This window comes from Dendrobates tinctorius, unplaced genomic scaffold (assembly GCF_039654945.1).
Source record: "Dendrobates tinctorius isolate UK_male_01 unplaced genomic scaffold, ASM3965494v1 ptg000057l, whole genome shotgun sequence".
NCBI lineage: Eukaryota > Metazoa > Chordata > Amphibia > Anura > Dendrobatidae > Dendrobates > Dendrobates tinctorius.
In genome coordinates, this window is record NW_027361725.1 from 24630074 (window position 1) to 24657405 (window position 27332).

The 27332-nt window shown below is 45.1% G+C and overlaps 1 protein-coding gene across 3 annotated transcripts in view; it reads right to left on the reverse strand.

Moving 5' to 3' along the window:
• The window catches only part of HEATR5A (HEAT repeat containing 5A), a 131942-nt gene extending 106490 nt beyond the window's left edge, over positions 1–25452 (reverse strand). Inside the window, exons 1-9 of one of the 3 annotated variants that reach the window (XM_073577810.1) lie at positions 25201–25452; positions 7990–8201; positions 7407–7515; positions 6589–6738; positions 6081–6243; positions 5413–5573; positions 5044–5293; positions 4291–4446; positions 3930–4180 (exon numbers count right to left, since the gene is read on the reverse strand). In XM_073577810.1, the coding sequence (XP_073433911.1) occupies positions 3930–4180; positions 4291–4446; positions 5044–5293; positions 5413–5573; positions 6081–6243; positions 6589–6738; positions 7407–7515; positions 7990–8201; positions 25201–25311 (1563 nt within the window). In that variant the 5' untranslated portion in view covers positions 25312–25452. Of the gene's footprint in view, positions 1–3929; positions 4181–4290; positions 4447–5043; positions 5294–5412; positions 5574–6080; positions 6244–6588; positions 6739–7071; positions 7146–7406; positions 7516–7989; positions 8202–25200 lie in introns of those variants that run through there. The other 2 variants (XM_073577811.1, XM_073577813.1) reach the window with 2 other exon arrangements.
• Between the last annotated feature and the right edge of the window lie 1880 nt (positions 25453–27332).

Genomic DNA, 27332 nt, shown 5'->3' on the forward strand with positions numbered 1-27332 from the left:
ATTTGAATGAAGTAGTGTCCGAACATGCGCACCATTCATTCTCTATGGGAATGCTGGAAAGACCCAGGCATTATACACAGCCATCTCAGGCAGTCTGATACAGAAAGAATGGAGTAGTGTCCGGACATGAGCACCATTCATTCTCTATGGGAATGCTGGAAAGACCCAGGCATTATACACAGCCATCTCAGGCAGTCTGATACAGAAAGAATGGAGTAGTGGCCGGACATGCGCACCATTCATTCTCTATGGGAATGCTGGAAAGACCCGGGCATTATACACAGCCATCTCAGGCAGTCTGATACAGAATGAATGGAGTAGTGTCCGGACATGCGCACCATTCAATCTCTATGGGAATGCTGGAAAGACCCAGGCATTATACACAGCCATCTCAGGCAGTCTGATACAGAAAGAATGGAGTAGTGGCCGGACATGCGGACCATTCATTCTTTATGGGAATGCTGGAAAGACCCAGGCATTATACACAGCCATCTCAGGCAGTCTGATACAGAATGAATGGAGTAGTGTCCGGACATGCGGACCATTCATTCTTTATGGGAATGCTGGAAAGACCCAGGCATTATACACAGCCATCTCAGGCAGTCTGATACAGAATGAATGGAGTAGTGTCCGGACATGCGCACCATTCAATCTCTATGGGAATGCTGGAAAGACCCAGGCATTATACACAGCCATCTCAGGAAGTCTGATACAGAAAGAATGGAGTAGTGGCCGGACATGCGCACCATTCATTCTCTATGGGAATGCTGGAAAGACCCGGGCATTATACACAGCCATCTCAGGCAGTCTGATACAGAAAGAATGGAGTAGTGGCCGGACATGCGCACCATTCATTCTCTATGGGAATGCTGGAAAGACCCGGGCATTATACACAGCCATCTCAGGCAGTCTGATACAGAAAGAATGGAGTAGTGGCCGGACATGCGCACCATTCATTTTCTATGGGAATGCTGGAAAGACCCGGGCATTATACACAGCCATCTCAGGCAGTCTGATACAGAATGAATGGAGTAGTGTCCGGACATGCGCACCATTCAATCTCTATGGGAATGCTGGAAACAGCCGGGCATTATAACCAGATACCCCAGGAAGTCAGATACAGAATGAATGGAGTAGTGTCCGGACATGAGCACCATTCATTCTCTATGGGAATGCTGGAAAGACCCAGGCATTATACACAGCCATCTCAGGCAGTCTGATACAGAATGAATGGAGTAGTGCCCGGACATGCGCACCATTCATTCTCTATGGGAATGCTGGAAAGACCCGGGCATTATACACAGCCATCTCAGGCAGTCTGATACAGAATGTATGGAGTAGTGGCCGGGCATGCGCACCATTCATTCTCTATGGGAATGCTGGAAAGACCCGGGCATTATACACAGCCATCTCAGGCAGTCTGATACAGAATGAATGGAGTAGTGGCCGGACATGCGCACACCATTCAATCTCTATGGGAATGCTGGAAACAGCCGGGCAATATAACCAGATACCCCAGGAAGTCAGATAGAGAATGAATGGAGTAGTGTCCGGACATGAGCACCATTCATTCTCTATGGGAATGCTGGAAAGACCCAGGCATTATACACAGCCATCTCAGGCAGTCTGATACAGAAAGAATGGAGTAGTGGCCGGACATGCGCACCATTCATTCTCTATGGGAATGCTGGAAAGACCCGGGCATTATACACAGCCATCTCAGGCAGTCTGATACAGAATGTATGGAGTAGTGTCCGGACATGCGGACCATTCATTCTCTATGGGAAGCTGGAAAGACCCGGACGTTATACACAGCCATCATGATCTTAGGCAGTCTGATACAGAATGAATGGAGTAGTGTCCGGACATGCGCACCATTCATTCTCTATGGGAATGCTGGAAACAGCCGGGCATTATACACAGCCATCTCAGGCAGTCTGATACAGAATGAATGGAGTAGTGTCCGGACATACGCACCATTCAATCTCTATGGGAATGCTGGAAACAGCCGGGCATTATAACCAGATACCCCAGGCAGTCTCATACAGAATGAATGGAGTAGTGTCCAGACATGCGCACAATTCATTCTCTATGGGAATGCTGGAAAGACCCAGGCATTATACACAGTCATCTCAGGCAGTCTGATACAGAATGTATGGAGTAGTATCCGGACATGCGCACCATTCATTCTCTATGGGAATGCTGGAAAGACCCGGGCATTATACACAGTCATCTCAGTTAGTCTGATACAGAATGTATGGAGTAGTGGCCGGGCATGCGCACCATTCATTCTCTATGGGAATGCTGGAAAGACCCGGGCATTATACACAGCCATCTCAGGCAGTCTGATACAGAATGAATGGAGTAGTGTCCGGACATGCGCACCATTCATTCTCTATGGGAATGCTAGAAAGACCCGGGCATTATACACAGCCATCATGATCTTAGGCAGTCTGATACAGAATGTATGGAGTAGTGGCCGGACATGCGCACCATTCACTCTCTATGGGAATACTGGAAAGACCCAGGCATTATACACAGCCATCATGATCTCAGGAAGTCTGATACAGAATGTATGGAGTAGTGTCCGGACATGCGGACCATTCATTCTCTATGGGAAGGCTGGAAAGACCCGGGCATTATACACAGCCATCTCAGGCAGTCTGATACAGAATGAATGGAGTAGTGTCCGGACATGCGCACCATTCAATCTCTATGGGAATGCTGGAAACAGCCGGGCATTATAACCAGATACCCCAGGAAGTCAGATAGAGAATGAATGGAGTAGTGTCCAGACATGCGCACCATTCATTCTCTATGGGAATACTGGAAAGACCCAGGCATTATACACAGCCATCATGATCTCAGGAAGTCTGATACAGAATGTATGGAGTAGTGTCCGGACATGCGGACCATTCATTCTCTATGGGAAGGCTGGAAAGACCCGGGCATTATACACAGCCATCTCAGGCAGTCTGATACAGAATGTATGGAGTAGTGTCCGGACATGCGCACCATTCATTCTCTATGGGAATGCTGGAAAGACCCGGGCATTATACACAGCCATCTCAGGCAGTCTGATACAGAATGTATGGAGTAGTGGCCGGGCATGCGCACCATTCATTCTCTATGGGAATGCTGGAAAGACCCAGGCATTATACACAGCCATCTCAGGCAGTCTGATACAGAATGAATGGAGTAGTGTCCGGACATGCGCACCATTCAATCTCTATGGGAATGCTGGAAACAGCCGGGCATTATAACCAGATACCCCAGGAAGTCAGATACAGAATGAATGGAGTAGTGTCCAGACATGCGCACTATTCATTCTCTATGGGAATGCTGGAAAGACCCGGGCATTATACACAGCCATCTCAGGCAGTCTGAAACAGAATGTATGGAGTAGTGTCCGGACATGAGCACCATTCATTCTCTATGGGAATGCTGGAAAGACCCGGGCATTAAACACAGCCATCTCAGGCAGTCTGATACAGAATGTATGGAGTAGTGGCCGGGCATGCGCACCATTCAATCTCTATGGGAATGCTGGAAACAGCCGGGCTTTATAACCAGATATCCCAGGAAGTCTGATACAGAATGAATGGAGTAGTGGCCTGAGAGATGGTGAACAGGTACCACTCTATTTAGACTGATCTCTGTAGAGCCTCATTCTCGGGATCATTGGGAGTCCCAGTGGTCGGACCTCCACTGATCAGCAGCAAGTTATCCCTTAGCCTGAATTCTAAAGATGTTATCAACCTTGTAAAGTTATGTAACTTGCAGCTGAGGTTTGTCTGCCATGGCTTTCTAATCAATATGTTGGTTGGACAACAGCCCACTTTGTACGAAACACTGGCATAGGACTGCATAAAAAAAATGCTGCTTGGATGTTCTAGTTGACAATCACTGTTTTGGTAAGCTATACTTACCTTTCCTTTTCCCTGTGGCACACCAAGTGGACAGAGCCTTAAAGAGCCAAGCAGGCCAGCCGCTGCCAGGCTGTAACCACTAACGGCCTCATGAGAAGATTTCAGTGCTACCAGGCGCTCTGTACAACGATCTAAAAGAGGAGCGGCTAGAGAAGGCATAGACACAACCACACAGCGAAGGCACCAAGCTGAAGCCAAGCGGGCACTTGGACTAGGGTGGAGAACTACAGAGATCACAGTGTCCAGGACCCCTAAAAGACAGAGGGAAACCAGTGATGAAGAAGTCTGGTGTTAGTCTTGTAGCTGCATCCAAAGGCAAACATGACGACAAGCACTAAATTAGCTGACAAACAGGGATTACCAGGGCTGGAGTCTCGCAGCAAAGGAGCAGCGGTGGTACCCAGTCCTAAGACGAGATCCCCAAGCTCCTGCAGGGCACAGACCAATGCATGCTGGCTGGCATTAACGTCAGTGGGACAGGATCGGGTCTCCACGTTACCGTCACCTAACACAGCATCTAATGAGAAATAAAATAGCATGGGTAGCTTGAAATTAAAGGGATAGAGGTTACTAAGCAAGCAGCCTGAAATCATGACATTGCAAACAGAAATACATTCCTGCTTCACCTAGGGCAGATTCATGCAGTACTTGATATTTTTTTTCTAAAACAAAAAGGAGGAGTTGATCAGAAATGCTCCTTGTTTTGTACTTTACTCAGATATCTGAATGTTCAAGTTTTGTTCTTTACAGTCCAAAACAGCAGCCGTTCACTCAAGGTTCCCCCTATTGGACAGCCCCTTCTTAAATTCTGCAGTGCCCCCAAATAAAATAACCATGAATATTTATCTCTGGGACCTGCACTGTTGTGAGAGTTAGGTGTTTTTCTTTTACTTGGGGCATTGCAGGATTTAAGAAGGGGTTGTCCAATAGTGGAAACATTGAGAGAACAGCTGCTGTTTTGTGCTGTAAGCTACAAAACTGTAACATGCAAAATGTGAGATATCAGAGTTTGCTTGTCCAGTATAATTTAACCCCTTTAACCCATAAATTGCAAAGCAATTTAATGTCACAGAAAGTGAAAGGTGAGTGATGAGAACATGAACTGATCACATACCCAGTGATTTCATGAGCTTTTTTATGATTTCACACATCTCTCGGGCAGCCTCCAGCTGAGCCTTCTCTCCCAGTAGTTCCCCTAAAGTGGCTCTGAGAATGTAAGAGATGCAGCGTCTAGTACATGCAGCCTCTACTGCTGTCGGAGTTGTCTTTTGATGGGATACAATGTCTAACAGATGAGTGACGAGCATCGGGATATTTCTGGATAACCAATGGCCTCCAAGCGTACTAATAAAAATAATGTATGCCTAAGGAAAAAAAAGTTTACTGAATTACAAATGAACATGTGAGAAATTAGTTTTTTTCCACTTTTGCTCAACATTTAGTCTTACTGCTGAATGGAAAAGATTTTGATCCATATGTGTACCTGAGTAGCTCCCAGACGCACATGGCGAGTAGTACTGCTGTTTCCTCCTAGCATGTCTCCACCACCTCGCAGAAAGCCAGAATTTCCACGCAAGAATCCAGTAGACAACAGGCCAAGAGCATCCTCCAGTGATACTCTACGTGTGCTTTGCCTTGAGGGGGCTGTCAGAACAAAGAATATAAATGGGTCCAGCATGCGGGGGTTAAAGGAAATGTGTCATCAGACCTACTGTTTAATTCAGATTTTATGTTGTTTTTTTCTTGTTAGGATTGACAATGCTTTTTGATATTACAATCTATATAAAAGAAAAAGTTAAAAGACTTGTAATTTTCACACTGGTTGCCAGAGATGTTCAAGACTCGTCCTTCCTGTTCTTCCATGAAATCCACATGTACATCAGCAGCAATAGATTATCTCAGACCCTATCTTTTGCATTGAAGCGTCTCATAAGTGTGTGCAGAAGTCACTGTGAAGGTAGGAGGGGAAAGGAGTGGGTCCCGCTGCAAGTTGTGAATAGTTGATCCTGTATTATCAGCTGTGTACAATGGTATTAAGTCAAGATCTATGGAATACACTCCTTAATGAATGCACCTAAACGATGAAGATACAAGAAAGACAGTTATTGTTATTACAGACGGTGAACCCCAATACTCAGGCGTATCACTCACATGTTCCACGCACAGCCCTTGCTAGAACCTTTCCCAAGAGACGAGATACTCCCAAACGCACATCGTAGCTGCTTCCTTCGAAGGCTTTGAAGCAGAGAGAGACCAAGCTCTCAAGGTCAGAGCCCGACATGAAAGGTGCTTCATTTTGAAGAGCCAGTAGACACTGCAGAGAAGATTATGAAAGCAATCAGTACAACATGCAGCCATATCTTTACGACACAGACCCATTGAAAAAACCTCAAGACAAGGATCACATTAAGATTTGACGTCGTCTTTCTGCTCATTTGGAGAAAAGGAAAATGGGAACAACCGAAAGAAGCGAATATGTCCTACGAGCAACAAACGCTGACACCATTGACTACAAAAGTTTCCATTTTTTTGAGACCATCACTCTACTTGTAAAAATGACTCTTTTTGCTTTTTTTGACAAGTGCAAGCCAATTCTTAAAAGAACAGCAGATGTGAAATATTAACTAAGGATCGCTCCAAGCTTTAGAGGTACAATTACCTGTGCAGTTGCGCAGCGCACAGCCATGGATCGATCTGTCAGACATGAGCGGGCTGCCTTGTAGATGTCCCGGTGACAGGAGGAGGCAGAGGATCCAAGTCCAGCCACGATCCTTTCCAGACTCAGCATTATTTCAGTGCGTCCCTGAGACTGCAGATCGGAGAAATTATGCTTATAATGTGAGCCCCGAACATACTTTACCATTAGTGATGAGCGAACGTACTGGGATAAGGTGTTATCCGATCATGCTCGGGTGCTACCGGAGTGTCTTCTGCATGCTCGAAAAATATGTTTGAGTCCCCGCGCCTGCATGTCTCCTGGCTGTTAGACAATCCCTGAATGTGTTGTGGCAGTGGAACAGCCGTGAGACATGCAGCCACAGGGACTCGAACGTATTATTCGAGTAAGCCGAAGACACTCTGTTAGCACCCGAGCATGAACGAATAACTCCTAATTTTAGAATGTTCAATCATCACTACTTACCATAAAACAACAAAGCTGGAGCGTCTTTTCAGCACATGTTGTTCCTCCAAAAAAATGCATGAATAAATGCACCTGGATCTGGAGAAGAGGTTTTGGAAGCGTATCAACGCTCTCTGAAATCAACAGCTGCTGACCAGCACCTTATATCCACGACAAAAACAGATTTTGAACGATGTTGTTTTACTCTACGGCAGGTGCAGAAGAAGAAATGGATGCTGCCGGATGTTCCTTTTTATTTAAAAACATGGATATGGTGGCATTTATCCCAGAAAGGTCGCCATAAAGTCTGCATCACTAAAAGGGGTTGTTCTGGTTGTACAAACGCTATTACTCACCTCCGCACTTCGCAGAACTTTAAGTAGGTTGCTGACAGTGTCACTGAATGTGCTTCCTAAAAGACGGCCCAACTTATGGTAAAGTGACCCAAGACACGCAATGGCAGCGCTGCAACGAAAGAGCAAAGGCAATTTTCATATCGATGGTGGACACTAATGTCGGCCATACACATTAGATAGCTGCAGCGGTGCTCCCCAACACTGGATTGCTCCACGTTCCTATTTTCTTTAAAAGAGACACATCATCTGGCGGCAACGCTTCGCCGAACAAAAGGATAGGAGACTGAATTCCAAGAGCTCCATCTTTTTGTCCTTCAACATCAACTGTCGGAGGACAATTGGGAGCACTCCTCCCTCCATGCACATTAGATGGTGGCAAGTCCGGCTGAAATCAGCACGATGGCATGACTTTTATCTAATGTGTATGGAGGCCTTTCTTCAATGTTCAGGTTTTAGTATGGTATGTTGAAAATTAATAGTACTAAAAAGTTAAAAGGGGAAAAAAATAAAAGGACTTTCATGCCAAAGAGAACACAACACAAAAGGCCTAGTTACAAAATGAAGACGATCCAGGAATACGTACAGCTTGTTGGGGAGGTAGCTGGGAGAGTCGTCCTTGCTGCGGATCAGCTCATTGCATTTATCAATTGTCTCATACACACAAAAAGGGTCTCCTGTGCTGTAAACCACGGCCAGATTGTGAGCCAGCAGCTGACGGACCGGAGGACCTGGAGACCCCATCATTATCAAACTCAACTGTTCCACCAACTGCTTTTGATTCTGCTTGACTTTAGCCTGCAAACAGAGATTTCAATGAGTTAATGAGCAAATCTAGCAAAGAAAAACAATACTCTGGAGCCAATACAAAGAACAAATTGAAAGATGACATAAGGCTGATTAATACAGCAAAAAATTGTAATATAATTGGGATTTCTCAAGTCCGGAAGGTGAAGATGGAGCCGGTTGTTTGCCCAAAGGAAGGTGATTGCTCCAGCACCGCTTCATATACATTTCTCCTCACCGAGGACTCAGGACTTGGAGAAGTAACACTTTTAGTCTGAGTGCGATCTGAAAAAATAAAAACGGATCACGCTCGGACCAATGTCATTTTATCAGGCCGTACAGGTGTCTGGTGTTTTTTTTCGGACACAGCCTGTTGGGGGGAAAAAAAAAATGGCCGCATGCACATATTTGATCAGATATTCGCATCGCACTCAGCTATGTAAGTCAACGAGTGCGTGGAAAGCATCAGACCGCACACGGATGATATCAAATACAGTCTGATTTCCACAGACTCAGAGAAAAAAATGTCTCCATCTTCTCCTCATCCGAAAGAATTGGAGCACATTCCATCAGAATTTGATCAGTGTCATTTGCACAATAGGCCCGATGCTTTCGGATGAGAATCTATGGCCATCTATCCCTGCCACAAAAACCCATTTAATACTGCATTACTTCGAAATATATCAAAAAAAGAGGCAAAAATGTGGCCATTCTTTCAGTCCATACACACTAAGGCTTTGTTCATATGTAGCATTTATTCAGCAGCCAAAATCCTGCATTCAGAACACCTGTTTTTCAGCATGTTCATGGCTTTTTGAGTATGTAGGCTTGTTTTTAGTGAGACGAGTTGTACTTTTGAATGGCACCATTGATTTTACCATATAGTGTACTGGAAAATGGGAGGGAAAAAATCCAAGTGCGGTGAAATTCCATAATTTTTTTTTTGGCTTTTTTTCTTTACCATGTTCACTATATGGTTCAACTGAACTGGCAATATGATTCTCAAGGTCAGTAGGAGCGCGCAGATACCAAACATGTATAATTTATGTTTTAATTTAGTGGCGAAAATTTTTTTCGAAATTTGTATGAAAAAGTTTTTGCTTTTGTTGCCATTTTCTGAGACCTCTATCGTTCTCATTTTTCGGGATATGGGGCTGGGTAAGAGCTCATTTTAGTGTCCTGAACTGACGTTTTTTATGGATACCATTTTGGGGTAAACAATGTAATTCTGGAGTTTTGTTTCCTTTTCTTGTTATGTCATTTGCCGATCGGATTCACAGTTTTTACATTTTGACAGCACTACTATGTGTACAGTGCCTTGCGAAAGTATTCAGCCCCATGGAACTTTTCAACCTTTTCCCACATATCATGCTTCAAACATAAAGATACCAAATGTAAATTTTTGGTGAAGAATCAACAACAAGTGGGACACAATTGTGAAGTTGAATGACATTTACTGGTTATTTTAAATTTTTGTGGAAATTCAAAAACTGAAAAGTGGGGCGTGCAATATTATTTGGCCCCTGTACTTTCAGTGCAGCAAACTCACTCCAAAAATTCGTTATGGATCTCTGATTGTTGTCCTAAATGACTAATGATAATAAATATAATCCACCTGTGTGTAATCAAGTCTCCGTATAAATGCACCTGCTCTGTGATAGTCTCAGGGTTCTGTTTGAAGCACAGAGAGCATCATGAAGACCAAGGAACACAACAGGCAGGTCCGTGATACTGTTGTGGAGAAGTTTAAAGCCGAATTTAGAAACAAAATGATTTCCAAAACTTTAAACATCCCAAGGAGCACTGTGCAAGCGATCATATTGAAATGGAAGGAGTATCATACCACTGCAAATCTACCAAGACCCGGCCGTCCCTCGAAACTTTCATGTCAAACAAGGAGAATACTGATCAGAGATGCAGCCAAGAGGCCCATGATCACTCTCAATGAACTGCAGAGATCTACAGCTGAGGTGGGACAGTCTGTCCATAGGACAACAATCAGTCGTAAACTGCACAAATCTGGCCTTTATGGAAGAGTGGCAAGAAGAAAGCCATTTCTCAAAGATATGCATAAAAAGTGTAATTTAAAGTTTGCAACAAGCCACCTGGGAGACACACCAAACATGTGGAAGAAGGTGCTCTGGTCAGATGAAACCAAAATCAAACTTTTTGGCAACAACGCGAAACGATATGATATGTTTGGCATAAAGGCAACACAGCTCATCACCCTGAACTCACCACCCTCACTGTCAAACATGGTGGTGGAAACATCATAGTTTGGGGCTGCTTTTCTTCAGCAGGGACAGGGAAGATGGTTAAAATTGATGGGAAGATGGATGGACATCGCGACTCTGCGCGAGCACCTGAAACGGAGATACGGGGTCGGGTCCTAGTCCATGGGAGAAACGCTCACCTAGTGCCAGCAGCGGTATATTGCCGCCCCATCGCGGTCCCTCTTTTTTCCTTTCAATCAGCGCCGGCAGGCCCAGAAATTTAGTCCCCGCCTTTTCGGCTGGACTAGGCCTCAATTTACATCCTCACGGGCGATCCAGCAGAGCTGGAGGAGTTCTTAAATGGGTATACCTCAATCTATCCTCCCTATAGACAGGGGGATGGAGAGGCCATGAGGCTAAAGCAGGCCATCAGGTGGGGTCTCTGCTGTGTGAGACGCTCCGTGCACTTGCCTTTTATCACTGTGGGGAGATCGGGACTGTGAAGGAACCGTTGGCTCAGAGAATCAGGTATGACCCAGTCGTCGCAGGAGAGGGTAAGGGGAGGTATACTTCGCGTTCTCGCCTGTTGGTGGTTCGGCGGAGAGCGGACCCTTGAAAGGAATCCATAGCCCCCTTCACTCCGCTAATTAAAAAATAAAAATTTAGAGAAAAAAAATTAAAAAAAATTAAAAATAAAAACAATGGGGTCTGAAGCCAGACCAAAGTGCCTCCAACAGACACTAAGCAAGAACTGGGAAAGTCTCAGCCAGCGAGAGGGTGTATACTGCAGAGGAGTAGTTAATTTTTTCTGTGTTCACTTAGTGTCCTCCTAGTGGCGAGCACCCATGGTCGTGTGTCCCCCAATGAGGTGTAGGAGAAAAAAAGTTATATCTGCACAACATTTTGCCAACGGATTACTGCTGGATCAATTATAAACGAGGAGTACTGCACCTGTGAACACAGCCTTAGGCTATCTTAACACCAGGGCTGTAGAGTCAGTAAGCCAAAACACTAACACGAACTCCACAGCACTGGTCACTACTGAGCATGTACATAAAGGGCAGCACAGATTCATCTCATCTACATCTCCACAGCACTGGTCACTACTGAGCATGTACATAAAGTGCAGCACAGATTCATCTCATCTACATCTCCACAGCACTGGTCACTACTAAGCATGTACATAAAGGGCAGCACAGATTCATCTCATCTACATCTCCACAGCACTGGTCACTACTGAGCATGTACATAACGCGCAGCACAGATTCATCTCATCTACATCTCCACAGCACTGGTCACTACTGAGCATGCACATAAAGGGCAGCACAGATTCATCTCATCTACATCTCCACAGCACTGGTCACTACTGAGCATGTACATAACGGGCAGCACAGATTCATATCATCTACATCTCCACAGCACTGGTCACTACTGAGCATGTACATAAAGGGCAGCACAGATTCATTTCATCTACATCTCCACACCACTGGTCACTACTGAGCATGTACATAACGCGCAGCACAGATTCATCTCATCTACATCTCCACAGCACTGGTCACTACTGAGCATGCACATAAAGGGCAGCACAGATTCATCTCATCTACATCTCCACACCACTGGTCACTACTGAGCATGTACATAACGCGCAGCACAGATTCATCTCATCTACATCTCCACAGCACTGGTCACTACTGAGCATGCACATAAAGGGCAGCACAGATTCATCTCATCTACATCTCCACACCACTGGTCACTACTGAGCATGTACATAACGCGCAGCACAGATTCATCTCATCTACATCTCCACAGCACTGGTCACTACTGAGCATGCACATAAAGGGCAGCACAGATTCATCTCATCTACATCTCCACAGCACTGGTCACTACTGAGCATGTACATAACGGGCAGCACAGATTCATCTCATCTACATCTCCACAGCACTGGTCACTACTGAGCATGTACATAAAGGGCAGCACAGATTCATCTCATCTACATCTCCACACCACTGGTCACTACTGAGCATGTACATAACGCGCAGCACAGATTCATCTCATCTACATCTCCACAGCACTGGTCACTACTGAGCATGTACAAAAAGGGCAGCACAGACTCATCTCATCTACACCTCCACAGCACTGGTCACTACTGAGCATGTACATAAAGAGCAGCACAGATTCATCTCATCTACATCTCCACAGCACTGGTCACTACTGAGCATGTACATAACGGGCAGCACAGATTCATCTCATCTACATCTCCCATCTCCACAGCACTGGTCAATACTGAGCATGTACATAAAGGGCAGCACAGATTCATCTCATCTACATCTCCACAGCACTGGTCACTACTGAGCATGTACATAAAGTGCAGCACAGATTCATCTCATCTACATCTCCACAGCACTGGTCACTACTGAGCATGTACATAAAGGGCAGCACAGATTCATCTCATCTACATCTCCACAGCACTGGTCACTACTGAGCATGTACATAACGGGCAGCACAGATTCATCTCATCTACATCTCCACAGCACTGGTCACTACTGAGCATGTACATAACGGGCAGCACAGATTCATCTCATCTACATCTCCACAGCACTGGTCACTACTGAGCATGTACATAAAGGGCAGCACAGATTCATCTCATCTACATCTCCACAGCACTGGTCACTAATGAGCATGTACATAAAGGGCAGCACAGATTCATCTCATCTACATCTCCACAGCACTGGTCACTACTGAGCATGTACATAAAGGGCAGCACAGATTCATCTCATCTACACCTCCACAGCACTGGTCACTACTGAGCATGTACATAAAGGGCAGCACAGATATATCTCATCTACATCTCCACAGCACTGGTCACTACTGAGCATGTACATAAAGGGCAGCACAGATTCATCTCATCTACATCTCCACAGCACTGGTCACTACTGAGCATGTACATAAAGTGCAGCACAGATTCATCTCATCTACATCTCCACAGCACTGGTCACTACTGAGCATGTACATAAAGTGCAGCACAGATTCATCTCATCTATATCTCCACAGCACTGGTCACTACTGAGCATGTAGATAAAGGGCAGCACAGATTCATCTCATCTACACCTCCACAGCACTGGTCACTACTGAGCATGTACATAAAGTGCAGCACAGATTCATCTCATCTACGACTCCACAGCAATGGTCACTACTGAGCATGTACATAAAGGGCAGCACAGATTCATCTCACCTATATCTCCACAGCACTGGTCACTAATGAGTATGTACATAACGGGCAGCACAGATTCATCTCATCTACATCTCCACAGCACTGGTCACTACTGAGCATGTACATAAAGGGCAGCACAGATTCATCTCATCTACATCTCCACAGCACTGGTCACTACTGAGCATGTACATAAAGGGCAGCACAGATTCATCTCATCTACATCTCCACAGCACTGGTCACTACTGAGCATGTACATAAAGTGCAGCACAGATTCATCTCATCTATATCTCCACAGCACTGGTCACTACTGAGCATGTACATAAAGGGCAGCACAGATTCATCTCATCTACATCTCCAGAGCACTGGTCACTACTGAGCATGTACATAAAGGGCAGCACAGATTCATCTCATCTACGACTCCACTGCACTGGTCACTACTGAGCATGTACATAAAGTGCAGCACAGATTCATCTCATCTATATCTCCACAGCACTGGTCCCTACTGAGCATATACATAAAGGGCAGCACAGATTCATCTCATCTACGACTCCACTGCACTGGTCACTACTGAGCATGTACATAAAGTGCAGCACAGATTCATCTCATCTATGACTCTACAGCACTGGTCAATATTGAGCATGTACATCAAGTGCAGAACAAATTAATCTCATCTACATCGCCACAGCACTGGTCACTACTGAGCATGTACATAAAGTGCAGCACAGCTTCATCTTATCTACATCTCCACAGCACTGGTCAATACTGAGCATGTACATAAAGTGCAGCACAGATTCATCTCATCTACATCTCCACAGCACTGGTCACTACTGAGCATGTACATAACGGGCAGCACAGATTCATCTCATCTACATCTCCACAGCAGTGGTCACTACTGAGCATGTACATAAAGAGCAGCACAGATTCATCTCATCTACATCTCCACAGCACTGGTCACTACTGAGCATGTACATAAAGAGCAGCACAGATTCATCTCATCTACATCTCCACACCACTGGTCACTACTGAGCATGTACATAAAGGGCAGCACAGATATATCTCATCTACATCTCCACAGCACTGGTCACTACTGAGCATGTACATAAAGGGCAGCACAGATTCATCTCATCTACACCTCCACAGCACTGGTCACTACTGAGCATGTACATAAAGGGCAGCACAGATTCATCTCATCTACGACTCCACTGCACTGGTCACTACTGAGCATGTACATAAAGGACAGCACAGATTCATCTCATCTACATCTCCACTGCACTGGTCACTACTGAGCATGTACATAAAGTGCAACACAGATTCAACTCATCTACATCTCCACAGCACTGGTCACTACTGAGCATGTACATAAAGTGCAGCACAGATTCATCTCATCTACATCTCCACAGCACTGGTCACTACTGAGCATGCACATAAAGGGCAGCACAGATTCATCTCATCTACATCTCCACAGCACTGGTCACTACTGAGCATGTACATAACGGGCAGCACAGATTCATCTCATCTACATCTCCACAGCACTGGTCACTACTGAGCATGTACATAAAGGGCAGCACAGATTCATCTCATCTACATCTCCACAGCACTGGTCACTACTGAGCATGTACATAACGGGCAGCACAGATTCATCTCATCTACATCTCCACAGCACTGGTCACTACTGAGCATGTACATAAAGGGCAGCACAGATTCATCTCATCTACATCTCCACAGCACTGGTCACTACTGAGCATGTACATAAAGGGCAGCACAGATTCATCTCATCTACATCTAAACAGCACTAGTCACTACTGAGCATGTACATAACGGGCAGCACAGATTCATCTCATCTACATCTCCACAGCACTGGTCACTACCGAGCATGTACATAAAGGGCAGCACAGATTCATCTCATCTACATCTCCACAGCACTGGTCACTACTGAGCATGTACATAACGGGCAGCACAGATTCATCTCATCTACATCTCCACAGCACTGGTCACTACTGAGCATGTACATAACGGGCAGCACAGATTCATCTCATCTACATCTCCACAGCACTGGTCACTACTGAGCATGTACATAAAGGGCAGCACAGATTCATCTCATCTACATCTCCACAGCACTGGTCACTACTGAGCATGTACATAACGGGCAGCACAGATTCATCTCATCTACATCTCAACAGCACTGGTCACTACTGAGCATGTACATAAAGGGCAGCACAGATTCATCTCATCTACATCTGCCCAGCACTGGTCACTACTGAGCATGTACATAAAGGGCAGCACAGATTCATCTCATCTACATCTCCACAGCACTGGTCACTACTGAGCATGTACATAAAGGGCAGCACAGATTCATCTCATCTATATCTCCACAGCACTGGTCACTACTAAGCATGTACATAAAGGGCAGCACAGATTCATCTCATCTACATCTCCACAGCACTGGTCACTACTGAGCATGTACATAAAGTGCAGCACAGATTCATCTCACCTACATCTCCACACCACTGGTCACTACTGAGCATGTACATAACGGGCAGCACAGATTCATCTCATCTACATCTCCACAGCACTGGTCACTACTGAGCATGTACATAAAGGGAAGCACAGATTCATCTCATCTACATCTCCACACCACTGGTCACTACTGAGCATGTACATAAAGTGCAGCACAGATTCATCTCACCTACATCTCCACACCACTGGTCACTACTGAGCATGTACATAACGGGCAGCACAGATTCATCTCATCTACATCTCCACAGCACTGGTCACTACTGAGCATGTACATAAAGGGAAGCACAGATTCATCTCATCTACATCTCCACACCACTGGTCACTACTGAGCATGTACATAAAGGGCAGCACAGATTCATCTCATCTACATCTCCACAGCACTGGTCACTACTGAGCATGTACATAACGGGCAGCACAAATTCATCTCATCTACATCTCAACAGCACTGGTCACTACTGAGCATGTACATAAAGGGCAGCACAGATTCATCTCATCTACATCTGCCCAGCACTGGTCACTACTGAGCATGTACATAAAGGGCAGCACAGATTCATCTCATCTACATCTCCACAGCACTGGTCACTACTGAGCATGTACATAAAGGGCAGCACAGATTCATCTCATCTATATCTCCACAGCACTGGTCACTACTAAGCATGTACATAAAGGGCAGCACAGATTCATCTCATCTACATCTCCACAGCACTGGTCACTACTGAGCATGTACATAAAGTGCAGCACAGATTCATCTCACCTACATCTCCACACCACTGGTCACTACTGAGCATGTACATAACGGGCAGCACAGATTCATCTCATCTACATCTCCACAGCACTGGTCACTACTGAGCATGTACATAAAGGGAAGCACAGATTCATCTCATCTACATCTCCACACCACTGGTCACTACTGAGCATGTACATAAAGTGCAGCACAGATTCATCTCACCTACATCTCCACACCACTGGTCACTACTGAGCATGTACATAACGGGCAGCACAGATTCATCTCATCTACATCTCCACAGCACTGGTCACTACTGAGCATGTACATAAAGGGAAGCACAGATTCATCTCATCTACATCTCCACACCACTGGTCACTACTGAGCATGTACATAAAGGGCAGCACAGATTCATCTCATCTACATCTCCACAGCACTGGTCACTACTGAGCATGTACAAAAAGGGCAGCACAGATTCATCTCATCTACATCTCCACAGCACTGGTCACTACTAAGCATGTACATAACGGGCAGCACAGATTCATCTCATCTACATCTCCACAGCACTGGTCACTACTGAGCATGTACATAAAGGGCAGCACAGATTCATCTCATCTACATCTCCACAGCACTGGTCACTACTGAGCATGTACATAAAGGGCAGCACAGATTCATCTCATCTACATCTCCACAGCACTGGTCACTAATGAGCATGTACATAAAGGGCAGCACAGATTCATCTCATCTACATCTCCACAGCACTGGTCACTAGTGAGCATGTACATAAAGGGCAGCACAGATTCATCTCATCTACACCTCCACAGCACTGGTCACTACTGAGCATGTACATAAAGTGCAGCACAGATTCATCTCATCTACGACTCCACAGCACTGGTCACTACTGAGCATGTACATAAAGGGCAGTACAGATTCATCTCACCTATATCTCCACAGCACTGGTCACTACTGAGCATGTACATAAAGGGCAGCACAGATTCATCTCATCTACATCTCCACAGCACTGGTCACTACTGAGCATGTACATAAAGGGCAGCACAGATTCATCTCATCTACATCTCCACAGCACTGGTCACTACTGAGCATGTACATAAAGAGCAGCACAGATTCATCTACATCTCCACAGCACTGGTCACTACTGAGCATGTACATAAAGGGCAGCACAGATTCATCTCATCTACATCTCCACAGCACTGGTCACTACTGAGCATGTACATAAAGGGCAGCACAGATTCATCTCATCTACGACTCCACTGCACTGGTCACTACTGAGCATGTACATAAAGGGCAGCACAGATTCATCTCATCTACGACTCCACAGCACTGGTCACTACTGAGCATGTACATAAAGGGCAGCACAGATATATCTCATCTACATCTCCACAGCACTGGTCACTACTGAGCATGTACATAAAGGGCAGCACAGATTCATCTCATCTACACCTCCACAGCACTGGTCACTACTGAGAATGTACATAAAGGGCAGCACAGATTCATCTCATCTACAGTGGGGAAAAAAAGTATTTAGTCAGTCAGCAATAGTGCAAGTTCCACCACTTAAAAAGATGAGAGGCGTCTGTAATTTACATCATAGGTAGACCTCAACTATGGGAGACAAACTGAGAAAAAAAAATCCAGAAAATCACATTGTCTGTTTTTTTTTCATTTTATTTGCATATTATGGTGGAAAATAAGTATTTGGTCAGAAACAAGCAATCAAGATTTCTGGCTCTCACAGACCTGTAACTTCTTCTTTAAGAGTCTCCTCTTTCCTCCACTCATTACCTGTAGTAATGGCACCTGTTTAAACTTGTTATCAGTATAAAAAGACACCTGTGCACACCCTCAAACAGTCTGACTCCAAACTCCACTATGGTGAAGACCAAAGAGCTGTCAAAGGACACCAGAAACAAAATTGTAGCCCTGCACCAGGCTGGGAAGACTGAATCTGCAATAGCCAACCAGCTTGGAGTGAAGAAATCAACTGTGGGAGCAATAATTAGAAAATGGAAGACATACAAGACCACTGATAATCTCCCTCGATCTGGTGCTCCACGCAAAATCCCACCCCGTGGGGTCAGAATGATCACAAGAACGGTGAGCAAAAATCCCAGAACCACGCGGGGGGACCTAGTGAATGAACTGCAGAGAGCTGGGACCAATGTAACAAGGCCTACCATAAGTAACACACTACGCCACCATGGACTCAGATCCTGCAGTGCCAGACGTGTCCCACTGCTTAAGCCTGTACATGTCCGGGCCTGTCTGAAGTTTGCTAGAGAGCATTTGGATGATCCAGAGGAGTTTTGGGAGAATGTCCTATGGTCTGATGAAACCAAACTGGAACTGTTTGGTAGAAACACAACTTGTCGTGTTTGGAGAAAAAAGAATACTGAGTTGCATCCATCAAACACCATACCTACTGTAAAGCATGGTGGTGGAAACATCATGCTTTGGGGCTGTTTCTCTGCAAAGGGGCCAGGACGACTGATCCGGGTACATGAAAGAATGAATGGGGCCATGTATCGTGAGATTTTGAGTGCAAACCTCCTTCCATCAGCAAGGGCATTGAAGATGAAACGTGGCTGGGTCTTTCAACATGACAATGATCCAAAGCACACCGCCAGGGCAACGAAGGAGTGGCTTCGTAAGAAGCATTTCAAGGTCCTGGAGTGGCCTAGCCAGTCTCCAGATCTCAACCCTATAGAAAACCTTTGGAGGGAGTTGAAAGTCCGTGTTGCCAAGCGAAAAGCCAAAAACATCACTGCTCTAGAGGAGATCTGCATGGAGGAATGGGCCAACATACCAACAACAGTGTGTGGCAACCTTGTGAAGACTTACAGAAAACGTTTGACCTCTGTCATTGCCAACAAAGGATATATCGCAAAGTATTGAGATGAAATTTTGTTTCTGACCAAATACTTATTTTCCACCATAATATGCAAATAAAATGAAAAAAAAACAGACAATGTGATTTTCTGGATTTTTTTTTCTCAGTTTGTCTCCCATAGTTGAGGTCTACCTATGATGTAAATTACAGACGCCTCTCATCTTTTTCAGAGGTGGAACTTGCACTATTGCTGACTGACTAAATACTTTTTTTCCCCACTGTACATCTCCACAGCACTGGTCACTACTGAGCATGTACAAAAAGGGCAGCACAGATTCATCTCATCTACATCTCCACAGCACTGGTCACTACTGAGCATGTACATAATGGGCAGCACAGATTCATCTCATCTACATCTCCACAGCACTGGTCACTACTGAGCATGTACATAATGGGCAGCACAGATTCATCTCATCTACATCTCCACAGCACTGGTCACTACTGAGCATGTACATAAAGGGCAGCACAGATTCATCTCATCTACATCTCCACAGCACTGGTCACTACTGAGCATGTACAAAAAGGGCAGCACAGATTCATCTCATCTACATCTCCACAGCACTGGTCACTACTGAGCATGGACATAAAGGGCAGCACAGATTCATCTCATCTACATCCCCACAGCACTGGTCACTACTGAGCATGGACATAAACGGCAGCACAGATTCATCTCATCTACATCTCCACAGCACTGGTCACTACTGAGCATGTACATAAAGTGCAGCACAGATTCATCTCATCTACATCTCCACAGCACTGGTCACTACTGAGCATGTACATAAAGTGCAGCACAGATTCATCTCATCTACATCTCCACAGCACTGGTCACTACTGAGCATGTACATAAAGTGCAGCACAGATTCATCTCATCTACATCCCCACAGCACTGGTCACTACTGAGCATGTACATAAAGGGCAGCACAGATTCATCTCATCTACATCTCCACAGCACTGGTCACTACTGAGCATGTACATAAAGTGCAGCACAGATTCATCTCATCTATATCTCCACAGCACTGGTCACTACTGAGCATGTAGATAAAGGGCAGCACAGATTCATCTCATCTACATCTCCACAGCACTGGTCACTACTGAGCATGTAGATAAAGCGCAGCACAGATTCATCTCATCTATATCTCCACAGCACTGGTCACTACTGAGCATGTAGATAAAGGGCAGCACAGATTCATCTCATCTACATCTCCATAGCACTGGTCACTACTGAGCATGGACATAAAGGGCAGCACAGATTCATCTCATCTACATCTCCACAGCACTGGTCACTACTGAGCATGGACATAAAGGGCAGCACAGATTCATCTCATCTATATCTCCACAGCACTGGTCACTACTGAGCATGTACATAAAGTGCAGCACAGATTCATCTCATCTATATCTCCACAGCACTGGTCACTACTGAGCATGTAGATAAAGGGCAGCACAGATTCATCTCATCTACATCTCCATAGCACTGGTCACTACTGAGCATGGACATAAAGGGCAGCACAGATTCATCTCATCTACATCTCCACAGCACTGGTCACTACTGAGCATGTACATAAAGTGCAGCACAGATTCATCTCATCTATATCTCCACAGCACTGGTCACTACTGAGCATGTAGATAAAGGGCAGCACAGATTCATCTCATCTACATCTCCATAGCACTGGTCACTACTGAGCATGGACATAAAGGGCAGCACAGATTCATCTCATCTACATCTCCACAGCACTGGTCACTACTGAGCATGTACAAAAAGGGCAGCACAGATTCATCTCATCTACATCTCCACAGCACTGGTCACTACTGAGCATGGACATAAAGGGCAGCACAGATTCATCTCATCTACATCCCCACAGCACTGGTCACTACTGAGCATGGACATAAACGGCAGCACAGATTCATCTCATCTACACCTCCACAGCACTGGTCACTACTGAGCATGGACATAAAGGGCAGCACAGATTCATCTCATCTACATCTCCACAGCACTGGTCACTACTGAGCATGTACATAAACGGCAGCACAGATTCATCTCATCTACATCTCCACAGCACTGGTCACTACTGAGCATGTACATAAACGGCAGCACAGATTCATCTCATCTACATCTCCACAGCACTGGTCACTACTGAGCATGTACAAAAAGGGCAGCACAGATTCATTTCATCTACATCTCCACAGCACTGGTCACTACTGAGCATGTACATAACGGGCAGCACAGATTCATCTCATCTACACCTCCACAGCACTGGTCACTACTGAGCATGTACATAACGGGCAGCACAGATTCATCTCATCTATATCTCCACAGCACTGGTCACTACGGAGCATGTACATAAAGGGCAGCACAGATTCATCTCATCTACATCTCCACAGCACTGGTCACTACTGAGCATGTACATAAAGGGCAGCACAGATTCATCTCATCTTCATCTCCAGAGCATTGGTCACTACTGAGCATGTACATAAAGGGCAGCACAGATTCATCTCATCTACATCTCCACAGCACTGGTCACTACTGAGCATGTACATAAAGGGCAGCACAGATTCATCTCATCTTCATCTCCAGAGCATTGGTCACTACTGAGCATGTACATAAAGGGCAGCACAGATTCATCTCATCTACATCTCCACAGCACTGGTCACTACTGAGCATGTACATAAAGGGCAGCACAGATTCATCTCATCTACATCTCCATAGCACTGCTCACTACTGAGCATGTACATAAAGTGCAGCACAGATTCATCTCATCTACATCTCCACAGCACTGGTCACTACTGAGCATGTACATAAAGTGCAGCACAGATTCATCTCATCTACATCTCCACAGCACTGGTCACTACTGAGCATGTACATAAAGGGCAGCACAGATTCATCTCATCTACATCTCCACAGCACTGGTCACTACTGAGCATGTACATAAAGTGCAGCACAGATTCATCCCATCTACAACTCCACAGCATTGGTCACTACTGAGCATGTACATAAAGTGCAGCACAGATTCATCTCATCTACATCTCCACAGCACTGGTCACTACTGAGCATGTACATAAAGTGCAGCACAGATTCATCTCATCTACATCTCCACAGCACTGGTCACTACTGAGCATGTACATAAAGTGCAGCACAGATTCATCTCATCTACATCTCCACAGCACTGGTCACTACTGAGCATGTACATAAAGTGAAGCACAGATTCATCTCCACTAAAAGCCGAGATCCTTAGATCAGGAACAGAACAGACATTTATAGGACATCTCATCTCATAACCTAACCAAACTATTATGTAAACATTTACAGAACATCCTGCATTGTAATACTGAATCCAATTTAATACCCTATATACTCGAGTATAATCCAACCCAAGTATAAGCTGAGGCTCCTAATTTTGCCACAAAAAACTGGGAAAACTTATTGGCTCGAGTATAAGCCAAGGGTGGGAAATGCAGCAGCTTCTGATAAATTGAAAAAATAAAAATAGATAGGAATAAAAGTAAAATTAATTGAGACTTCAGTAGGTTAAATGTTTTTGAACATCCATATTGAAATCAGAAGCCCTATATAACACTCCATACAGTTCATGATGGGCCCCATATAAAGCTCCATAAAGGGTGATGATGGCCCCATAAGATGCTCCATATTAAAATATGCCCCATATAATGCTGCACAAAGGTTAATAGTGGTCCCACAGAGGACTGGCCACTCTGCGAAAACTTGGTTGCTGGACAGAAGAATGTTAAACATAATCCTCTCGTTGATCCAGCAAAGACATATTAAACTTGGGCTTATGAAGAATTTTGTCAAAGCAATTAACAAAGAATCGGAAGCCTTTTCTTACTTGCGACAGAAATTTCCAATTAGAAGTGATGCAAAGATTAAAGAAGGTATTTTTATTGGCCCACAGATCAGAGATATAGTGAATGACAGTAGCTTTGATGATCTTTTGCAAGGTGCTGAACAAGTGGCATGGAGAGCCTTTAAAGATGTGACCTTCAACTTCCTTGGCAACAGCAGGGCACCGAACATTGTACAACTCGTGGACAACACGCTCACAGCATATCATTTGATGAAATGCAATATGTCACTAAAAATGCATTTTCTACATTCTCACTTGGACTTTTTTCCAGCCAATCTTGGTGCCGTTAGTGATGAACATGGCGAAAGGTTTCACTAAGACATTGCGATGATGGAGAAAAGGTACCAGGGAAAGTGGAGTACGTCAATGCTGGCTGACTATAGCTGGAATCTTATTCGAGAAGCATCTGATACGGATTATAAGCGAAAGTCGTCTGCAAAACACTTTTGAACAATTGCTTTTGGGACTGACATCGATGCACATGTATGTAGTGTCTCGGACGTCATAATGTAGAATATAAACTGTTGTTTCTTAAAAACCTTACGTGATACAGACTTTTGGAGCACATATTCATGTTCAGCATATCAAAATCTATAAGATACAATAACATTTTCTCAGAAGACGAGAACTTCCCTGAAATTTGTTGCGCCGCCTACTAGCGCACATAACGCTTGCGATCTGCGCACCCTATCTTTAGCATAGGGTGCGCAGATCGTGCGCTAGCAGGATTTTGCCGTGCGCTGCGCACTTTTGAAGGTGCGCCCGTGTGCGCCGAACGCAGCATGTTGCATTTCGGCGCACCTTTAAAAGTGCGCAGCGCACGGCAAAATCCTGCTAGCGCACGGCCAGCGCACGATCTGCGCACCCTATGCTAAAGATAGGGTGCGCAGATCGCAAGCGTCCATGTGCGCTAGTAGGCGGCGATGACCGGATGGGGCGGGCAGGGAGCCGGGAGGGGCTTAGCGGCGGCCGTGCGCAGGCCGTCGCTGCGCTATAAAGCGCAAATGTGAAACCGGCCTAACAGATGGATCCGTCAGCAATCAGTTGCAGACTTTTTGTGTCCAGCTAAAAAAACTTATTTTTTTTTTAAACTGAAATCTATAGGAAACAGATTCATTACACAGAGGTCTGCGTTTCTTTTTGTTTACTGGACGATTATTGTACGTGTGAATGTGGCCTGACAAGTACATAGATGAGGTAAAGCTGTCCCCAAGGGTGGACACGCTGTCACCTGTAGGTTTGGCGCTGGGACAATATTGTCACCTCACAACCTTGGCTCTGCTACACAGCTTCCATTTGTAACTGTGGGAATCCAGGTGGGCACAAAGTCAGGAGACATCCTCAGCTGTGTGCCCACCCTCCAGCATCAGTCCTTGTAACTCCAGCTGCTGTGGCACTACAACTTCCAGCACTCCCTGAGTGACAGCAAGCATGCTGGGAGTTGTACTTGTATACAGCCTCCTGACACTATAACTGTCTGGGAAAGATAGCAGCGCCCCCCCCCTACTGGGACAATGCAGCTATATGACCCATCCTGCCCCTCGTACTCTCATGTATACAGACGCCCCCTTCGGTTACCCGGGCGGTGACGGGCAGCGTCCTCCGCAGATACCGGAGCCATTCCAGTACATGTACACCCCGCTGAGGCTCCTCCAGCCCGGCCACATCCAGGAGAATAAGCCACTCCATTCCTGGCTCTGTTAGCGTAATGTCACATCTGAACTGTGATCGGCAGTCGGCCGGAGCCGCCAGTCCTGTTATCGGCGATCGTCTACACGACCTGTCATTCTGAACGCTAGGAATTCACCGTGCGCCCTGCGGAGCGCCGATGCCATCGATGTGGGCAGACAGTATGAGTAGATCACAGAGCGGCCACACAACTACAATTATCACTTCCCCATTTTAAGGGTTTATTTGGAGACAAGTTGCAGTTGTGGATGGATCCATTCATTTTACCATATAATGGACTGAAAAATAGGAAAATAATTCAAAATGTAATCACCCCTGTGTTGTGGGCTGCAGTATTCATTGTGCGGTGTTAGTAACCAACATTGCAGTCTGATTCTCCAGATCAGCTCGATTACGGTGATACCTGACATAACGGATTGTATTAGTTTAGTAGTTTGTGTCGCCATTTTCTGGAGCCCAAAACTTTTTTATTTTTCCGTGGAGCCGTATGAGAACTTGTTTCCGTGCATGCCGTGCTGTAGATTATATTGGTAGCATTTTATGCACCACGTCCAATGTAATATGTGGATGTAACAGTAGTTATATTTAAAGGGGGGGGGGTCTGAAACTAAAATGTATATTAATCCTAATTGTCTATTTAGTGTATTAATCAAATCTCTTTTCTAATATGCTTTAATTAAAAATTCCCCATTGTTTCTTCAATACACTAACTGTTTATTTTTCTACCTACTTCCTGTTTGATGACGCTTTGTTTGAGAACACCTAGTGCATGCTGGGACACTCAAACGAAGCATCATCAAGCGCAGATGTTGTGGTCACTGTCACAGCCTCTGTGCCCACCCTCAAACGAAGAGTCATTAGCGTTGTGCATTTCAGGCACCCAGCTAATCCTAGTTCTACGAAGCATGTGTCGATTGTCAAGGCCAACGTATGCTCAATAGGATCTTGTCACTGTGCAGAAGAATCTCAGTGTACAGTGACAGTGCGCTCCCTCGCCGCTTCTGAGGAGAAGTGACGAGCGGGCAAGAGAGCATACTGTCAGTGCGCATTGTAAGAAAATTACCCAGGGAGCAGGAAAAGCACTACCCCCACAAGGGACATCACTTGCGGAGGGTGGCGCTGGTCTTTGCTCACTCGTTCTTTACTTACACTGTGCAATGACAGTGCACTCTGTTGCCGGTTTTTCATTTCTGATATAGATTAGATTATAAATTTAAATAGAGTTTAAGATGAAAATATAATTTTGAGTCGTCATCAGTGGGCAGATGATGCAGTCACTGCCACAGCCTCTTTCCCTTCCATGAAACAAAGCATCATCAGTGACATCTGGGCTAGTTCCTGCCCAACTGTTCTTCTCAGTGCACAATGACAATGCTCTCTCTCATAGACTCTGATCAGAAGTGACATCACTTGCAGGGGGGGGTGCTCATCTTTGATCGCTTATTCTATCCTTAGAATGCGCAATGACAATTGCGCTCTCCTCAGCTCGTGACCTCATCAGAGCTGGCAAGACAGCACAATGTCATTGTGCACTGAGAAGGACGTTACACAGTGCCATGATCCTAATGAGCATATGTTGGAATTGACAACCAACGCATACTCAGTAGAGCAGGGACTAGCCCAGCCCCGGAAACCAACGTCAATGATGACACTTTGTTTCTGGCAGGAGGTAGAGGTTGCAGCAATGATCGCAGCCTCTACCTTCTGATGACCACTCATTTGAGTATCTCAGCACGCACTGGAGATTCTCAAATGAAGTGTCATCACACAGGAAGTAGCAAAAAAAACAGTTATACTGTATAGTGTAGTAAGGGAACAATAAGGCATTTTTAATTAAAGCAATAGATTATAGCATTAAATCTAGATTTAGGATTAAAATATATTTTTGTTTTGGACCACCCCTTTAATTTACAGAGATTTAATTGCTTAAACCCTTATCTGACCCCATTAAAAATATAAAATTACTGTCAGATACTCCAAAAAAACAAGCTTTAATGTGGCTACTTTGGCAAAAAGTGAAA